Here is a 21,107-nt window from a genome sequence, read left to right on the forward strand (position 1 = left end):
CGCCTGGCACGTTCAATCCCAGCAGGGGATAAGGCACACCGCCAGACTCTGCGTGACAGAATTGTTGACCACACCAAAAGAACTCCTGGCCATCTCCGCTTAATGGCCTGCAAATCCTCATGTGCATGTAATGAAAGCACCTTTCCTTTCATAAAGCCAAGGTCATTGCCACCGAGGTGGATAACCAGGATGTGTGGGGGAGGCACCTGCCTCCCACAGAACAGAAGTGGCATGATCCCAGGCCAACGCAGGCCACAGCGACCCAGCCACTCCACCGTTGCCCACTCACTGAGCCCCAGCTGGGTACCAACTAGTGATCTTCTGGGGCAGCCCAGAAAACCATACTGTGCTCGCAGATGAGGATTCGACGCCTCTCACTACGAGCTACAGCACCTGAAAAACAGAAAAGAGTCACAACCCAGAAAACACATGCCAACAGTCAACGAATATAACATGCTCTCCCCCCTCACAGCCTTACTAAAATACCAGCAGACACACATATGACTTGTAGGCAGCTGACCGCCAATGGCCCATCCGCTGTATGGCCAGAGGGGTGTATCCCATAACTGCCGCGGTGGATGCGGCATCAATTCGGAATGAATGCGTGGCGAATTTATCCCCTCCTAACCCCAACTTCGCCAGTGCCTTACCAGTCACTGTCCAGAATTGATATTTCATTAGGGGGGGGGCTCACTATGGCAAAACAAGGGGCCATCGTCCTCTCCCCTGAGCCGTATATACCACTCCAATGCAGTGACAGGGCACAGCTCTGACAATCCACACCGACCAATTGTGATGACTGAGCCTTTCTGATGTTGGTCCGTCTTGGACCACCGGACTGTCAGACAAGCCTGCCCACCTTCAAATTTGATGTCCCTGGCACGAAGCGCTCGGTCAGAGGTATCCTTTTTCGACTGCACTACCAACTCACTAATCCGCAGTGCGCTGAAAAAGGCCACCAAAGAGGCAGCATGAAAAAGTGTGGCCTCAAAGGAAGATGAACATTTGTCAGGCCAAACCCTGAAAAGCCCCTTCAACACTGAAGGAGATATGGGCTGCCGTGCATCCACTCATGGCCCCCGTTCCCTTGCCCAACCTTCCAGCAACTTCCTGACTCTAAAGTCACCAGTGCCCTCCACAAGGCCCTGTGATTTACTTGTAAATGAAAGGGCAGCCAATTGTTCCCTAATAGACTTAAGCCCCAACCTTCTGCCCTTCTGATGAACACAGAATTGCGCCACCGGGACCGGTCAGCCGTCCGGAAGCCCAGCCTCACACCGAGCTGGGCCCCTCCATTTTTTCATGAGTCAACGGAACCCCAAGCTGGAGGCTGGTGTTGCAATGTGGACTTACCTTCCACCCCCGAGGGGGTAACAGCAACTGCCACCATTGGGGTTATCTCCACCACCGCCCCGACTGCGCCAGAATCCACGGGCTCCCCGCTGAGAGCCTTTCTTGTATCCCCCTCTGCTTCCTGATCCGATTCCTGCTACGTGTCCAAGCCGACTGCACCGCCCTATAAAGCAGAAAGGCGAGCCAGAACCTCCCTTTCAAACATTAACCTAGACGACCGGCCTATTGCCCTATGCCACCCCTCCCAAGTGGGAGCCCCCACAGCACCCCACTGTTGTTCCAACATGCCCAGCTGGTTAATGATAGCCTGCCATAACTGGGCCTCCTCACCCGAGTCACCCAGTGGCCTGGGTTGCTGTGCCCTCTTCTTCACGGGCTGCTTTCCCTTAGAGGGGCCTTGACCCTTCCTGGGCGCCATCACCTCCTTATAAAAACCCCTCTATAACCACAACCACCCCCACGAGTAACACAACTCCCCTTGTTTGTCACTCCACCCACAGGCTAAAGAGGGCCTTAAAGCTTGTTAAATGTGTGTTGTGGGGTGAAGAGCTAGCGGGGTGAAGAGCTAGCAGAAACCCAGCTAAAAGCCCACCACCAAATCAACCAACAAAAGGGTGTGTGTGTGTGTGGGTGTGAGTGCACACTCCGGCCACACAAAAATGGGGGTGGGGTGGGTGGGGTGCACAAGCCCCTGCCTGGCCCCAATGCCCTACGAGCCCCCTTTCCCCACTCAGCCTCCATCAAACTCCTGCAACCGGCTGGAAGCCAGAAACCGACGCCACCGCTTGCGCAAGGAGCACTAATAGGCCTCGTGATGTGCCAATTCGCTGCCCCTCGCACGAACCGCCGCGCCTCTGATGCCACCCGATCCCACAGAGCTCTGATGCTGCTCTCCTCCCGAGAGAAGAAAAGCAAGTGCGACACGCTGGGTGGGGCTGGGGCCTTTATAAGCACGACGCCACCCCCGACGCCACCCCCGACCATATGAGGCGGGGCCAGCCTTCCCTCCTTCTGGGAGGGCAACAGCGTCCCCCAGCCTCTAGCTGGGAAGGGGCCGATCTTGCTGCTTTTGAGGTAGCAAAGCTAGGTTGGGTGGGTTGTAGGCACCACCACCATTGTAGCAAAACTGAGGTTGGGCAAGCTTCAGGGTGAATCCCTCCCATGATTCTTACTGGTCCCTGATTGTTCTTCTTTACTGACAATGAAATCACCTTTTGCCTCCTTTGTGGTAGCCATGGATTATTTTTGATTTCCATTTCGTGATAAAAGTTGCCGGTTTTGAATTAATATTATTTTCTCTTCTTAAATTCTGTGGGTCAAAGGAAAAACTGGATTCTGCTCATAAGCGTGATATTGATGGCATGGGAGTTCCTGAGATAAAGTACGGTGATTCCATTTGTTTTGTGCAACATGTAGCCAGCAGTCTGTGGTTGACATACAAAGCACAGGATGCTAAAACAGTGCGTTTGGGACCACTGAAAAGGAAGGTAAACGAAATAAGAATATGTCTTGTTTACTAAGGAAAGTTTATCCAGATTAGAGATACAAAAAAAAAAAAGTGCCACAAAGACATGGCTTTGAGAGAACACTGCCTTTTAAGATGCATTTATGTGTTCACTATCTTTATTTTATGTTTATCTTTTATTTATATTTATTTGCATTATTTGTAGTCTGTCTTTTTCACTGAGACTGAGGGTGGATGGCACAAAGCAAGTCAGTACAATCAACTAAATGGGATACTGGGATATTCAGTAAACAAACTGGATTTGCATTGTGGAACCAACCTGAAGTCTAAAAACAGAACTGAAGGAAGGCAAAATTACATAGTAGGATCCACCTTAAAGCAAACTATACACCATAGTATAGACCACAGTCCCTAATAATTTGTCCAAGTAACTTTGTGAATCACTTTTTCAATGCTACTCTATTACCTGTGTAGAGCAGCCTTCTTGAATATTTTTTTTTTTTGCATTAGAACAAGGTTTGAATCCAGCGGACCTTTAGGACCTACCAAGTTTTATTCAAGGTAACTTGAATAAAAGTTTTACTTGAATAAAAGTTTTATTCAAGGTAACTTGTAACTTTCTTGTATGCTGTTAGCTTAACTGACTCCATATTGTAACCAGATACTAACCCAACGTGCTCTGTGCCAGGCCACTAACCAAAATAGCATGCATTCCAAGCAGCCTGTGATCACTGAAGGGTGGCAGATAGCCTCTGGTCAACATCTGCAGGTGGCCTTTGAAGCCAGCCGGCCAGGACAGCTCAGCAGGGCTCCATCCTCCCTCGCTGATAACAGACCCTGAGAAACAGACAGTTGTCTCTGACCGTGTGAAAGATCGTTTTATTGTTGCTGCTACAACCACATAAAATGTAACCAGTACTAGCTTCGTTATCAGTGTTATCCTGTACCTTCAGCATTGTAGTTCTCAATAAACGCCTATACTTTTGTAACGAAGTCTTGGGCCTCGATTGAAGTTCTTCCAGTTCTGACATAAGTTTTCATGTGTACGCACAATTCTTCAGATACATTGAAATGAAAGTTGCTATAGGTAGAAGGTGAGCAGCAAATTCTCATGCAGCATAATAAATTTTATTTATTTATTTTTATTTATTTAATTCAATTTATATCCCGCCCTCCTCCAGGCTCAGAGTGGCTCACATGGTCATGCATATGCATGAATATAAATATACAATAAAACATTAAAAACAGTAAAAAAAACATTTAAAACATAGAAATTGACATTGCAGTGCTATAATCTTAAATGTGTTGTCTTGCTATTCCAGCTAGGTGTTCTCTGTAAAGCCGATCTTAATGGTCCAGATGTTCTATATGGAGCAGATTGTAAGAGGTGGTCCAGATATTTTTCGGAGACTGTTGTAGCCAGTGATCTAATTTGCAAATGCCTGGTGAAGGAGTGTCATCTTACAGGCCCTACAGAACTGTGCGAGCTCTCGCAGGGCCCTGACATCCTCTGGGAGCTCATTCTATCAGTGTGGGGCTGCTACAGAAAAAGCCCTAGCTCTAGTTGTCATGAGCCTGGCCTCTTTAGGGCCAGGGACTGAAAGCAGGTTTTTTGACCCAGACCGAAGTGCTCTCCAGGGAACATGGGAAAAGGCAGTCCCTGAGGTATGCAGGTCCCTGGCCATAAAGGGCTTTGAGGGTAAGAACCAGCACCTTGAAACAAATCCAGTATGCAATGGGCAACCAGTGCAGTGGTTTCAGCAGAGGTTGAATGTGCTCCCATAAGGGAAGACCCGTTAACTTGGCTGCAGCATACTGCACTAGTTGGAGCTTCCGGGTTTGAGACAAGGGCAGCCCCATGTAGAGGGCATTACAGTAATCCAGTCTCGAGGTGAGTGTGGCATGGATCACTGTCACTAAATTGTTGCGTTCGCGGTAGGGGACCAACTGCCTTACTAGCTGAAGATGATAAAAGGCTGATCTGGCAGTGGCTGCCACCTGGGCCTCCATAGTTAAAGAGGGATCCAGGAGCACCCCTAAGCTTTTAACCTTGGGCACAGGTGTAAGTATACGCCACGACTTAGGTACAGGACCTCTGTCTTTGTCAGATTCAATTTCAGTCAACTCTGTCTGAGTCACCCTGCCACAGCTTGTAGTGCCATGGCCAGATCTTCTGGGGAGTAGTTGGACTGGCCACCCATCAGTAGATAAAGCTGGGTGTCATCCCAGCCCAAACCTCTGGGCAATCAGGGCAAGGGGGTACATGTAGATGTTGAACAACATCGGGGAGAGAACTGCCTCTTACACATACAAGTAGGTGCTGTCGAGATAGTCCCTCCCCTGCCGCCACCCTTTGTCCCCGACCCTATAGGAAAGAGGAGAGCCACTGTAAGGCCAGCCCCTGTATCCCAGCGTCGGCAAGGCAGCGGGTCAGCAACCGATGAACGACTGTATCAAATGTGGCCGATGGGTCTAGAAGCATCAGTACTGCCAAGCCACCTCTATCTAGATGTTTCTGGAGGTCATTGTGAGGGCGACCAGAACTGTCTCCACCCCATGACCCGGATGAAAACCAGATTGAAAAGGGTTAAGCATGGAATTTCTGGGGTTGGATCATGGAGAATTGAGCTGCTTCTCAAAAGAGAAGCAGACCAGAGCCTCTGTTCTGGGCAGAGAAGGCGATTCCAACGCCTGCTGCCTACTTTTCTCAGTGAGGGAAAAGGCCAAGACATGCTTAGGAGAATTCTGAGGGGATTTACTTTGGCTGACAAGGAGTCCCAGTGGGGTTCCTTTTAGGCTTTGAAGAGTCCCTGGTGAAGAATCGCATCTCAGCGTCTACAGAGGGTCTCTGTGGTCATTAAATTGATTTAAATTCATCATGGTTCAAGCTTTCTTTGGACTATTCTAATATCTAAATATCTATCTCTGGAAAGAACGGTGTTAAGAAGGATATATTGGGTTGCAAGGTAAGAAGATCTTTATCATTCCGGGACTAAAATCAATCTTACTTGAGATAAAGATTAAGATTTGGACTTAACTACAATATTCTAAAGTTGTAAAGAAGAGAAGGGGAGTAATTTCAGGACTTTTGGATTTTAAGAAGCAACATTAAAAGACGAAAAACAATTATTGTTTGGAATACTTGCAGTTTCTGCAAAAAAACATCATCACTGAGTTGCTGAACTGGAAGACATCACAGGAAGTGGCGTCATAAAAGTATCGCAAGATCTCTCAGCCATCAAGAACGTGGTTTTGTGGTAAGAAAAGAAGGAAGGAGCCATTGGAAGAAGGGAATTTTTAAACCTCCTGGCCTTCTCTAGGATTTTAAAACCATAGAAAAAATGTGGCGGCCATTAAAGAAAGGTCAAAAAACTTAAAAGAACGGGACTTTAAAAATCAGTGGAGCTGGCAGATATTATAATTATAGAGTGAAACATTTTGGATTATATAACTGGAACTAATTTTGGTGGTCTTTTGGAGAAAAAGGGAAAATTTTTCAAAAGGGTTAGAAAAATCGCGGACACCATTTTGTGCATTTTAAAATGTGGTTGAAAATAAAGGGAAAGATCAAAATTCCATTATTAATAAATTTCAAGAGAAAGTAGTTTTGCAGGACTGTAAGTTAATGGAAAACCAGATACGTCTGAGAGGAGTACCTGAAAACGAAGGATCCGATTTAACCATTTGCACCCTATTGTCACCAGCACTTTAAGATAATTGTTACTCAAACAACAGCACTTTGGTCAATTAAGACTATTAAGATCATTTGCACTTTATTGCCTCCGGCACTTTAGTTGGTATAAATTGTACCCTCCTACCCATCGGACCCTATCTCCCAAATTATTAAGATTGGATTAATTTATTGGTTATTTAAATTACCAAGATTGGATTAATTATTGGTTATTTAAATTTGATTTTATTAACTAGCTAATTTAATGGATCTATTTATGGCAAATTAATGGAAAAGAGGGATAATGATTGAAGATTTTAATTAAGGAGCCAATTGGATTTATAAGTTATTATTGTTAGCTAGTGAATTGGAGGGGTTGGGATGAGTGTATATTAAATAACTATTAGAATATTAGTGGGTAACTTATTGATAGGCCAACTGGAGGTGGGAGGGTTAAGAAGAGATAAAATTAAATATCTGTCAGTGGAAGGGTGGTGGTACCAGTGAGAGATGATCGGTCTGGGGATCCCGGTACTCCTGGGGAGGGGAAGGTATGACGGTGGGAACAGGCGGAAATGGAAGGGAAGGGGATCGAGACAAGACAGTGCTCGACCACCTTCCAGCCTGCGTCCCATCCCGATGGTGACAGGTAGTGGGGCAAGACGAAATTACTCGCCTCCGTCACTGGTGTTATGTAATGCCAGGTCCATCAACAATAAGACCTCTGTCCTGCAAGAATTCTTGCTTGAGCAGGACATGGACCTGGCATGCGTGACCGAGACCTGGGTGCGCGATGGGGAGACCGTAGCTCTCTCCCAGATGGCACCCCCGGGATACTCGGTCTTCCACCAGTCGCGGACTAGCGGGCGGGGGGGAGGGGTGGCCCTGTTCATTCGAGAGGCTTACTCCTTCCGGGCCCTCCCGGCTCCGAAGATCAAGGGCATTGAGTGTGCCGGCCTGGCGTGGGATGTTGGGGAGGGGTTGGCGATCTGGCTGGTGTACCGACCGCCTAACGCACCGGCCAGCGCCATACTATCCCTGATGGAGGCCGCAGCAGGATGGGCATTGGAGCACCCGAGGCTTTTGATCCTGGGTGACTTCAATGTTCATGCCGATGACGTGACCTCCAATCAGGCGATGGACCTAGTGTCTTCCATGGCGACACTAGGACTCCGCCCTGAGCCCGCCTTCTGGTGGGGGAGGGCGGGATATAAAAATAAAATTTGCTTTGCTTTGCTTTGCAAGTAGTTACAACACCCACGCACCAGGCGGGTCACATGTTAGACTTGATCTTCGCGTCGGGAGTTTTAGTGAACGATCTTGCTTCTATAGCAGTGCCATGGTCGGATCACTATGCCCTCAAGGCTCGTCTGGACGTCCCACCCCAAGCCCGTTTGGGCGGCGAGCTTATTTTAGCTCGCCCGCGGAGCCTGATGGACCCGGAACGGTTCCTGATGGCTCTGCGGGATCCCTGGCCCCCTGGCGATTCCCTCGATGACCTGGTGGAGTCTTGGAATGATAGGCTCGCTGGGGCCATCGATGAGTTCGCACCTAGACGTCCTCTGCGCCCTCGTTCAAGGCCGACACCCTGGTATAACCAGGAGTTGCGGCATTTGAAACGGGGACTCAGACGACTAGAGAGGCAATGGCGGCGTACTCGAGACGAAATGACTCGGACATCTTATAGAGAGTTTATGAAGTCCTATGAGATGGCAGTCAAGGCCGCGAAGAAAACATACTTGGCGGCGGAGATTGCGTCCGCAACTTTGCGCCCGGCACAACTGTTTAATATAATTCGGACCCTTGCAACACTGCCACAGGGCAGACCAAATTCTAATGAATTGGAAATTGGCTGTGAGGCTTTTGCGAATTTCTTTGCGGATAAAATCGCATCGCTCCGTTCCGACTTCCCTGCCATATTAGATACAGTTAGTGAACCTGAGGCTCCGTGCCTGTCTTCAGATCGAGTTCTGGACGGCTTCGGTGCGCTCAGCCTGGAAGAAGTTGACAGGATCCTCCTATCTGCACGCTCAACAACTTGTAAATTGGACCCGTGCCCCTCCTGGCTTATTAAGACCTGCAGGAGGGAGCTAAGATATCCTATACGGGATATCATAAACAGATCCCTACTAGAGGGGCATTTTCCATCAGCGCTTAAAGAAGCGGTGGTCCGTCCCCTCTTGAAAAAAACAACGTTAGATCCGGCCGAATTGGCACACTATCGGCCGGTCTCGAATTTGCCCTTTTTGGGCAAACTTATTGAGAGGGCAGTGGCGTTGCAGCTACAGAGTTTCCTGGAGGATGCTTCAGTCCTTGACCCCTACCAGTCTGGTTTCCGCCCGGGCCACGGGACGGAGACGGTGCTGGTCGCCCTGGTGGATGATCTTCAGCGGCATCTGGATCAAGGCGGCTCAGCGGTGCTGATGTTGTTAGACCTATCGGCAGCGTTCGATACGGTCGACCATCGGCTCCTGGCGTGCCGCCTTGCCGACGCAGGGATTCAGGGGCTGGCCTTGCAATGGCTTTCCTCTTTCCTTGAGGGTCGGGGACAAAGGGTGGCAATTGGGGAGGAACTGTCCCGGAGACACACGCTTGATTGCGGAGTGCCTCAAGGGGCGGTTCTTTCCCCGATGTTATTCAACATCTATATGCGCCCCCTCGCCCAGATTGCCCGAAGGTATGGGCTGGGTTGTCATCAATATGCTGATGACACCCAGCTCTATCTGCTCATGGATGGCCGGCCCGCCTGCGCCCCAGAAAATCTGGACCGGGCGCTACAGGCAGTGGCTAGGTGGCTTAGGCTGAGCGGGCTGAAGCTGAATCCGGCGAAGACAGAGGTCCTTTGCTTGGGCCATTGCGGCCCGGGAAGGGAAATCCCCCTGCCAGTTTTTGACGGCGTGCCGTTGATAGCGGCGAGCAGGGTCAAGAGCTTGGGGGTACTATTGGAGCCCTCACTGACGATGGAGGCTCAGATAGCAGCCACTGCCAAGTCCGCATTTTTTCATCTTAGGCGGGCGAGGCAGTTGGCCCCCTTCCTGGAATGCGATGACCTAGCAACAGTGATTCATGCTACGGTCACCTCGAGGTTGGACTACTGTAATGCCCTCTACATGGGGCTACCCTTGTGCCGGACCCGGAAACTGCAGTTAGTGCAGAACGCCGCTGCCCGGCTGCTATTAGGGCTCCGGGACCTGCACTGGCTGCCAGTAATATTCCGAGTCCAGTACAAGGTGTTGGTCATTACCTTTAAAGCCCTATATGGCCTAGGACCTGCCTACCTTAGGGACCGCCCCTCCCACATGTTCCCCAGAGAGTACTACGATCGGGTTCACAAAACCTGCTGGTAATCCCCGGGCCAAAGGAGGCCCGTCTAAAGGCCACCAGGGACTGGGCCTTCTCAATAACGGCACCTTACTGGTGGAACCAGCTGCTGGAGGAGGTGCGGGCCCTGCGGGACCTAAAGCAGTTCCACAGGGCCTGTAAGACAGCCCTCTTCCGGCAGGCCTATAACATCTAACTGACAATGAGAACATCTTCTGGATGGAACAAAAATGCATCTACAGACTGCTGGTTTTATCCCTATTTTGTTTTATCAATTATGGTTTTAACTTATTTGTAAATGTTTTCAAACCAAATCTATGTAAATTATAATGTTGTAAGCCGCCCTGAGACACTTCGGTGAGAAGGGCGGGATGTAAGTCCAAATATAAATAAATAAATAAATAAATAAATAAATAAATAAGGACATATATAATAAGAATCATTGCTGAGTTTCTGGAGATGGACCCTGATGAATCTAACTATTTTTATGACTATATATATAGAGAGAGAGTCAATTCATTGTTTGCCAAGAAAAATAAATTACCAAGAGATGTGGTAATAAGATTTATGTCAAGAGATATGGTGGGAAAGATCTTAAATAAACAATTTGAAAAAACATTGGAAGTTGATGAAAGCAGAGTAAGAATCATGAAAGAGTTGCCAAGAAAGGTTATAAATGACAGAAGATTGTTTAAAAAAATAACTGACAAGCTGCGGGAGAACAAAGTGAGATACAGATGGCTATTGCCAGAAGGTCTAAGTTTTGAATATGGAGGAAAGAGGATTACAATTAGAAATGTAGAAGAACTGAGGAGGTTTTTTTTGAAGAAAATAGGGGTTTTGGGGATACAGAATAAAAGAAGAATCGCTATGGATTACAAATTAATATCTTGGAACGTAAATGGACTCAATTCACCGCAAAAAAGAAAGGCTACATTTCATTGGAAAAAGAAACAAAAATGTAGTATAATTTCTTTACAAGAAGTACGTATTAAACAAGTGGATTATAAATTTTTATGGAATAAACAATTGGGTAAAGAATTTTTTTCATTGGCTAAGGAGAAAAAAAGGGGAGTGATTTTCTATATTAAACAAGAATTAGATCCAAAATTGATTTTTAAGGACCATGATGGAATATATTTAGCTGTGGGAGTGAAACAAGAAAATTTGGAAGATATATGGAAGAAATTTAATACTAAAGTGCGTGATTATACTTTCTTTTCTGCTAGGCATAACTCTTTCTCAAGAATTGATATGCTATGGACTACAAAAGATCTTGGACTTATGACGAAAAAAATAGAGATTCTTCCTAAAGTTGGGACTGACCACAATCCATTGATGTGGTCGGCAAAAAGTGTGAAAAAGACTAGGAGATGGAGAATAAATGAAGATTTGCTACAGAAAACAGAGATAGTGGCATCTCTAGAAAAAGAAGCTAAAGCTTTCTTTCAGTTAAATGAAAAGGAGGACATTCAATTCCAAACTGTGTGGGATGCGTACAAAGCAGTAATGAGAGGTATTTTAATTACAATGAACAACAAAGATAAGAGAGCCAAAGAGATACAAATGCTGGACATTCAAAAAGAGATTGGAAAAAAAGAAAAGGAACTTTAAAAAAGACCGGGGAAAAAGAAGATAATAAGGGAGATTGCAGTATTGCAGAATCAACTGAGACATTTGTTATACAAAGAGGTAGAATGGAATCTCAAGAGACTGCAACAGAAATCCTTTGAAGGAGCAAATAAGCCTGGAAAATACTTGGCTTGGCAAATGGAAAAAAAAAAGGGAAAATAAATTTATCAATAAAATTGTATCGAGAGGCAAAGAAATTGTTCACCAAGAAGGAATTAAAAGGGAATTTTTTAAATACTATGCTAAGTTATTTCAAGGTCAAAAGGTGGAGAAAAGAAAAATAAATGCATATCTACGGAAAATTCAAGTAAAACCCTTAACAGAAAATATGGAAAAGGTCTTAAATGAACCAATTGGAAAAACTGAAGTTGAAGCTGCAATAAATTCAATGAAAATGGGAAATGCACTGGGTCCAGATGGTTTTACAGCAAAATTTTATAAAGTCCTCGTAGAGACATTAGTACCAAAACTTCAGAAGTTGATGAATATTATGATTGATGGGAAAATACCAAATACATTGAAGGAAGCAGTAATTTCGTTGATACCGAAAGAAGATAGAGACGCTACAAATGTTAAAAACTATAGACCAATTTCATTTACTTAACAATGACTATAAAATACATGCTAGGATAGTAGCAGAATGACTCAAACAGCATTTGAATAATTTCATTAAAGAGGAGCAAGCAGGATTTCTTCCCAGAATACAAATCAGAGTTAATATTAGGACTACTATAGATATTGTTGAATATTATGAGAAACATCCTGAAAAAGAAGTGGCATTATTTTTTTTTAAGATGCAGAGAAGGCTTTTGATAATGTGAATTGGGACTTTATGTTTGCAGTGATGGAGAAATTGGTATTAGGAGAAGATTTTATACGAATGGTTAAGGCAATATATACTGAACAACAAGCAAGACTCTATAAATGCAGAGTTGACGGAAAAAATGGTAGTTAGTAAAGGAACAAGACAAGGTTGCCCTCTATCTCCATTGATATTTATAATGACTTTAGAGATTTTGCTTATGCAAATACAAGATGAGGAAATAGAGGGACTGAAATTAAAAGGTTTTTCTTACAAGTACAGAGCATTTGCTGATGATGAATTTTTATCAACAAAAATCCCATATATGTAACACCATTGCTGCTTTGTAAGATACAAGAATATGGAGAATTGGCTGGTTTCTATGTAAATAAAGAAAAATCAAAAATTTTGTGTAAAAATATGGCAAAGCCAACAGGAAAAATTACAAAGGGTAACAGAATGTGAAGTTGCGGTGAAAGTAAAATATTTAGGCGTGGAAATTACCATGAAAAAATAGACTTGTATAAAAATAATTATGAGAAGCTTTGGCGTAAAATTGATGAAGATTTAATTAAATGGAATAAATTGAACTTGTCTATGCTGGGCAGAATTCCTGCAATCAAGATGAATGTTCTACCAAGAATGATGTTCCTATTTCAAGCAATTCCAATTGTGAAGGACAATAAACAATTTAGTAAATGGCAAAGGAAGATCTCAGAATTCGTATGGGCCGGGAAAAAAACAAGAATTAAAATGAAAATTTTAACTGATGCAAAAGAAAGGGGAGGTTTTCAATTGCTGAATCTAAAACTGTACCATGATGCAGTATGTTTGGTGTGGATTAAAGTATGGATAACATTATTAAACAAGAAATTATTGGTTCTAGAAGATCATGGAAATGTTTTTGGTTGGCATGCTTATATGTATTATGGGGAAAATAAGATGGATGGTTTTTTCACATTACTATATAAGAAGAAACTTGTTAAATACCTGGTCAAAATATAAAAAATATGGAGATGAGAGAAAGCCATTATGGATTGTGCCAACGGAAGTAATAAAGCTATCATTAGATACTGAAGATGAGATGCGGTTAACATTTAAACAATTATTAAAAATAAATGGAGGAAAGTGGAATTAAAATCGGCTGAAGAACTACACTATAAATATAATTGGTTTCAATTGCAACAAATTAAAAGTTTGGTAGAACAGGATATTAAAAATGAAGGTATAAGATTAGAACAAACAGAATTGGAAAGAATGTTGTTGGGGGACAATGAAAAGTTGATTTCAAGAACTTACAAATTATTATTGAAATGGTCTATGGAAGATGAAGTATTGAAATCTCAAATGATAAAATGGGCAATTAATTTTAATAAAGAAATAACGATGGAATCATGGGAGTATCTATGGAAGAACTCTATGAGAATATCAACGTTATAATATCAAAGAAAATTGCTTTAAAATGCTATTTAGGTGGTATATGACACCTAATAAATTGTCAAAAATGAATAATCAGGTGTCAGATAGATGTTGGAAATGTAAAAAACCATGAAGGTTCTTTCTACCATATGTGGTGTACGTGTGAAAAGGCAAGACAATTTTGGCAAATGATTCAGAAAGAAATGTCAATAATTTTAGGCTATGATGTTAAGAGGTCTCCAGATATTTTTTTTGTTGGGATTACAAATGGAAAATTTTCTGAAACATGACAGAATGATTGTGTGGTACCTGCTTTCAATTGCAAGGACATTATATTCGCAGTTACGGAAGCAAAATAAAATACCAGAAAAATGGGACTGGATTTTGAAAGTTTTGTCTTGGAGTGAAATGGACAAGCTCACAAGAATCTTAAAAGATTATGATTTGAAGAAATTTAAAAGTGAATGGAAGAAATTTCAAAAATATGTGGGAAAATACTGGAAGGTAAAGGGACATTTAGTGATTTTTGACAGCAGTTGAAATCCTGTGGACTAATGGACTAAAAATACAAAGGAATAATTTTCTTTGGTTTTTTTCTTTTTACTGTGCGATTTGTATTTTTTTTTAATCTTCTTTGATAAGGGTTAAAAGATAAGAGTAAGGATGAACTATAATGTATTTATAGGGTTTGGGGTTTTTTTTAGTTTCTATTTCTTTTATGTTGGTTATAAGGTTTTTAATATGAAGATTCTAGGATTAGAATTACCATGTTTTTCTTTAGTAAACACTGGCGGGGGGTCTTGAAAGGATGGGAGGAGAGGAGGGAAGGGAAAAAAATGTAATGTATTGGTGTTTTCATATTAATTTGTAAGAGTATTATAACAATATATTGCAAAATAAAAATTGTTTTACACTGAAAAGGGTTAAGTGTCATCCAGAAAGCTCTGTAACTGCACGCAACTGCCCTCTCAATAATTTTGCCCAAGAAGGGCAAGTTTGACACTGGCTGATAACTTGCTAATACAGCCGGGTCCAAAGATGATTTCTTAAGGAGGGGGCGGACCTCTGCCTCTTTAAGAGACTGAGGAAAGGTCCCTTCCGATAGGGACCTGTTGACAGTTTCCCTCAGGGGAACCCGTAGTTCTCCCCGGTTGTTTGACACTGGGATGCTTTCTGGAACAAGCGGGAGCTGTACAAAAGAGACGGTCTCCACTTGTCTCCGGATGGAACCAGGCTGCTGGCGCTTAAAATCAAAAAGGTGGCAGAGCAGTTTTTAAACTAAATCTTGGGGGAAAGCCGACAGGAGATGGAATGTCTCTGGTTCGGGAGGACTCATCTCAAAGAGATGAAGGGTTGGCTTCTATTTTTCTACCGAGTAACGGATCAGAGTTGTCCACTGTGATGGTGACAAACAGTATGGACTGTCTGCCAGAGTCTCGAGGCGGCAGGACAGAGGTGGCGGGCCTAGCTTGCCTGGGAAATTATAAATGTTTGTATGCAAATGCTAGAAGTGTCCAAAGTAAAATTGGTGAATTGGAATGTTTAGTGTTGGGAGAAAACATAGACATTGTGGGAATTTCAGAAACTTGGTGGAATGAGGAGAATCAGTGGGACACAGTGATTCCTGGATATAAGTTATATCGGAAGGATAGGGAGGGAAGGGTTGGAGGTGGGGTGGCTCTGTATGTCAGAGAGGATATACGGTCCAGTAAGACTGAGGTCAGAGAATTAGATTCCCTTTTAGAAATGCTTTGGGTTGAAATAGAGGGCCCAAAAGGAAATTTAACTATGGGAGTTTGTTATCGCCCACCAAATCAAAAGAGAGAGGACGATTATAATATGATGGAAGGATTAAAGATAGCGGCTAAACTTAAAAACTGTGTCGTAATAGGTGATTTTAACTACCCGCAGATTGATTGGGTCAATATGTGTTCTGGTCGAGAGAAAGAGATTGAGTTTCTTGATGCTCTCAATGACTGTGCTATGGAGCAGATGGTCTCAGAACCTACCAGAGGTGGGGCGATCCTGGATCTGGTCCTAAGTAATGCCCAAGACTTAGTGAGAGACGTAAAAGTGATTGCGCCGCTTGGGAACAGTGACCATAATGTTATTGATTTCACCGTTTGTATAAATAGGGAGTTGCCCAAAAAGACCGCCACAACCACATTTAACTTTAAAAGGGGTAAATTCTCTGAGATGAGGAGGCATGTGAGGAGGAAACTGAAAGGAAAGGTAAATACGGTCAAAACCCTTGGGGAAGCTTGGAGACTATTTAAAACTATAATCCTAGAAGCTCAGATAAAATACATACCACAAGTTAGGAAAGGCACAAACAGGTATAAGAAGAGGCCAGCATGGTTAACAAACAAAGTAATGGAAGCTGTAAAAGGTAAGAAGGACTCCTTTAAGCGGTGGAAAACCAGTCCAAGTGAGATTAATAAAAGGGAACACAGGCAGTGGCAAATCAAATGCAAGACTGTGATCAGGCAGGCAAAAAGGGACTATGAGGAGCATATTGCAAAAAACATAAAGACCAACAATAAAAATTTCTTCAAATATATTAGAAGTAGGAAACCAGCCAGGGAAGCAGTGGGGCCCTTGGATGACCATGGGGTAAAAGGATTACTGAAGGAGGATGGGGAAATGGCTGAGAAGCTGAATGCATTTTTTGCCTCCGTCTTCACCGTGGAAGATGAGAAGTGTTTGCCCGCCCCAGAACCACTAATATTGGAAGGGGTGTTGAAAGACCTGAGTCAGATTGAGGTGACAAAAGAGGAGGTCCTACAACTAATAGACAAATTAAAAACTAATAAGTCACCGGGTCCGGATGGCATACATCCGAGAGTTCTGAAAGAACTCAAAGTTGAACTTGTGGATCTTCTAACAAAAATCTGTAATCTTTCATTGAAATCTGCCTCCGTTCCTGAGGACTGGAAGGTAGCAAATGTCACCCCCATCTTTAAAAAGGGTTCCAGAGGAGATCCGGGAAATTACAGGCCAGTCAGTCTGACTTCAATACCAGGAAAGTTGGTAGAAACCATTATCAAGGACAGAATGAGTAGGCACATTGATGAACACGGGTTATTGAGGAAGACTCAGCATGGGTTCTGCAAGGGAAGATCTTGCCTCACTAACCTGTTACATTTCTTTGAGGGGGTGAACAAACATGTGGACAAAGGAGACCCGATAGATGTTGTTTACCTTGACTTCCAGAAAGCTTTTGATAAAGTTCCTCATCAAAGGCTCCTTAGAAAGCTTGAGAGTCATGGAGTAAAAGGACAGGTCCTCTTGTGGATCAAAAACTGGCTGAGTAATAGGAAGCAGAGAGTGAGTATAAATGGGCATTCTTCGCAGTGGAGGACGGTAAGCAGTGGGGTGCCGCAGGGCTCGGTACTGGGTCCCATCCTCTTTAACTTGTTCATAAATGATTTAGAGTTGGGAGTGAGCAGTGAAGTGGCCAAATTTGCGGATGACACTAAATTGTTCAGGGTGGTGAGAACCAGAGAGGATTGTGAGGAACTCCAAAGGGATCTGTTGAGGCTGGGTGAGTGGGCGTCAACGTGGCAGATGCGGTTCAATGTGGCCAAGTGCAAAGTAATGCACATTGGGGCCAAGAATCCCAGCTACAAATACAAGTTGATGGGGTGTGAACTGGCAGAGACAGACCAAGAGAGAGATCTTGGGGTCATGGTAGATAATTCACTGAAAATGTCAAGACAGTGTGCGTTTGCAATAAAAAAGGCCAACGCCATGCTGGGAATTATTAGGAAGGGAATTGAAAACAAATCAGCCAGTATCATAATGCCTCTGTATAAATCGATGGTGCGGTCTCATTTGGAGTACTGTGTGCAGTTCTGGTCGCCGCACCTCAAAAAGGATATTATAGCATTGGAGAAAGTTCAGAAAAGGGCAACTAAAATGATTAAAGGGCTGGAACACCTTCCCTATGAAGAAAGGTTGAAACGCTTAGGGCTCTTTAGCTTGGAGAAACGTCGACTGAGGGGTGACATGATAGAAGTTTACAATATAATGCATGGGATGGAGAAAGTAGAGAAAGAAGTACTTTTCTCCCTTTCTCACAATACAAGAACTCGTGGGCATTCGATGAAATTGCTGAGCAGACAGGTTAAAACGGATAAAAGGAAGTACTTCTTCACCCAAAGGGTGATTAACATGTGGAATTCACTGCCACAGGAGGTGGTGGCGTCCACAAGCATAGCCACCTTCAAGAAGGGGTTAGATAAAAATATGGAGCAGAGGTCCATCAGTGGCTATTAGCCACAGTGTGTGTGTGTGTGTGTATATATATATATATATATTTGGCCGCTGTGTGACACAGAATGTTGGACTGGATGGGCCATTGGCCTGATCTAACATGGCTTCTCTTATGTTCTTATGACACAGGCAAGGAGCAAACTGGAATAACAAAATTTATATGGTCACCATTTGCTTAGGTTTAATTCTAGGGGGAAGCAAAGTGAAGGAAATAAATATATCAAAACTGGAAATTGATGGAATGCTGAGAATAATTAACTGAAACCCTGCTATCACACTCCATCCATCTCAAGCATGAAGGAAACCTTACAGCATCCTCTTCTTTAAGGTCAGGCAATTGGCTATGCAGTATATCTACTCTGTCCCCAAACCAGAGAAATACATTTCAATCAATTCCAAATTACATTACATTCTACTATTCATTACATTAAATTACAATCTACTATTCCAAATAAGAAATTAAATAGATTAAAGATGATGCATAGGGTACTGTTGGTAGTGATGTGCAAAAAAAAAAAAAAAAAAAAAATCCGTAGTACACGTATTTGGAAATATATGGAAGAAAAATACGTAATTCCGTATATTTCTGAATTCCGTAGTTGGAATAGCCACATATACGGTAGATGCGCGGCTATTTCCGAATATACGGCCCCATTATACCTTATGGGCAATTGAAATCAATGGCAAATAGGGTATATTTGAAGCCGCCTGGAGGGGAAGGGGTTTGAGGGAGAGCCCCCAAATTTGCAGGGGACCTGCAGGGGACTCTCCCCTACAAACCCCCCAAGTCCCAAAAAGATTGGGCCAGGGGGTCCAATTCCTGGGACACCCAAAGCCAAACCTAATTTCACACCAGAGAATCTCTATAGGACCCAAATGCACTATATACATCTATCTACTCTATGAACCCTGCCACACAAAACACAATCTGCTCAAGGTCTGCTCTGCAGACCTGGCTGCAGCAAACCCAGATGCCAGCTCTCCAGCCCTGCCCCAAAGAACGCGGGGAGAGCTGGCCAAGCACAACAAGCCTGCTGGCTCTGGGTCTCTCACCCAGGTGCCAGCTTCCCTGCCACAGAACACACAATCTACAAATGCCAGCTCTCCAGCCCTGCCCCAAAGAATGCGGGGAGAGCTGGCCAAGCACAACAAGCCTGCTGGCTCTGGGTCTCTTACCCAGCTGCCAGCTTCCCTGCCAAAGAACACACAATCTACAGATGCCAGCTCTCCAGCCCTGCTCCAAACAACACAAGAGAAGTGGTGGACCGCACCTAGCTCCACATTATTCTGTATCTGACACAAAGCAAGAAGCATTTAGACTTACCTTGAGGGATGGATGGTTGTCTGGTCTAGGCTCTTTTGCATTACCCAGGGTGCACCATGAGGAGGCGAGCCAGAGTTGCACCCCAAATGAGGAAAATCACTGGGAGGGCCTCAGATTGTGTGAGAGGAAGGCAACCATTCCTTCTCTCTCAGCTCAGCAGCACACCAGCTATAACTGTCCCATTAGAAGGACCTCAGCATTGGTATGGCTGCTGGCTGCCTGTCATCATCAGTGGCACCTCCCTCTTTCCTCCTCCTGCCCCTGAAAAAAAAAAACCTGAGTTATCCTGGCTGGGCCTGTGAGTGCTGTCGGATACAGTTGGGGGCTGCGATGGCCCTTTCAGTATTATTAGGCATGTGTGGATGGGGAACTGGGGAAATTTGGATTGCTTTGCAGATTTTAAACCAGCATTCACTTTTGGTTTGGGGAGGGATGGGGGGGGTGCACTGCCAATCAATTTGTAAGTGAGTTTTTGGACTTTCTTTTAGTGGAGGAGCGTTTTACAACCACCTTCCAAGCATGGGCCAAGAGAGGATGCAGGCACAAGTAGGTGCTCAGTTCATTCACTCTCAAAGTCTACATTCGGGAAGCTGAACAGAGGCAAGCTGACCTTCAGGAAGACCAACTGCTCAACTGTCCAGGGTTGCAGGCAATTGCGATGTGGGCAGATAATGTCGCCCATATGCAAAAAAAACGCACTCGCTCATCGGTGGGCATGAGAGGAACGCCTTGGCAACGGAGGAGAGGGTCGGCCAGACCTCCTCCTTCATGACCCGGTAGTCCAAAGGAGATGTTTCCTGCAGGTCGAGGGGCTCCAAAAGATAGTCCCTCACCATCGCAGCACCCGTCTTCGCTCTCGGTGCCCTACCACTCCTAGAGGGCCCAACGACCCGCTTGATGAGTGTCATCTCAGGACGCTTCGTGGCGCGAGTCTGGTGGGAAACACTGCCTAGCTGGGGAGGTTGGGGATGAACAACAGCAATGGAAGTGGCAGATGAGCTGCTTCCACCCCTCTCCTCCACAACTACTGGCACTGAGCCCACCCTGACTCTGGAACGCTCGACCTTCTGGGAGAGCTTGTCTCGCCAGCAATCAAGCTCGTTGGCCCGCTTGGTGACTGTGCCCTTAAGACGCGGGTCTAACATGGTCGCCATAATGTAGACCTTATCCTGGGTGAAAGTCTGAAAGTGGGCCTCAAGCCCTTCCTGCAGCCTAACAACCAGGGCGTGCACCGCTGGAAGAACATCTGCACAGCCTTGAGCTGGCACTAGAAATGAGGCCAGGTCCTGACGGGCCATCTGGACCATGGGGTGACCAGTGTGATACTCACCGTGTCATACGAGAGCATTTCTGTGTGGGTCTTGAAGGGCCCAAGAACCTCCACAGTCTTAGAAATGACCACCCAATCCTCTTGGGTGAGACTGTTCTCATCACGAAAGACCCTCCTCTCAGAGACAAAGGCATCCAGGGCTGCTCTCTGCTCCACCATGTGCTCCAGCATGGCACAGGTGGAGTTCCAGTGTGTGCTGACATCACCGATCAGGCGGTACCCTGGCATGCCTGTCAGTGTCTGTTTCTCACGTAGCCAATACAAGTCCGTATTGCTGCGTGAGAAGTGACCTGTGATGTGCCGACACTTCTGGAGCAGAAGTCAGTACTCATGGATCGCAGCTAGATACTGACGATCCTGGCTTTTCGTCTGGCCCAATGCATCCTTAACCATGAGGTAGAGAAGGTGGGCCATGCAAGGAAGGCATTTTAGGCCCTGACGCTGGACAGCCGCCTTGATGTTGGAGCCACCATCAGTCACCACGAAGCCCATGGCGATGTCCCCGCTGCCTACCCA

General features: G+C 44.8%; 1 protein-coding gene across 1 annotated transcript in view; it reads left to right on the forward strand.

The window, feature by feature from the left end:
* The window catches only part of RYR3 (ryanodine receptor 3), a 721,882-nt gene that overhangs the window by 233,888 nt on the left and 466,887 nt on the right, over positions 1-21,107 (forward strand). Inside the window, exon 11 of the mRNA XM_060262621.1 lies at positions 2,676-2,840. Within this exon, the coding sequence (XP_060118604.1) occupies positions 2,676-2,840 (165 nt within the window). The remainder of the gene's footprint in view (positions 1-2,675; positions 2,841-21,107) is intronic.

Source organism: Heteronotia binoei, chromosome 21 (assembly GCF_032191835.1).
Source record: "Heteronotia binoei isolate CCM8104 ecotype False Entrance Well chromosome 21, APGP_CSIRO_Hbin_v1, whole genome shotgun sequence".
NCBI classification, from domain to species: Eukaryota; Metazoa; Chordata; class Lepidosauria; order Squamata; family Gekkonidae; genus Heteronotia; species Heteronotia binoei.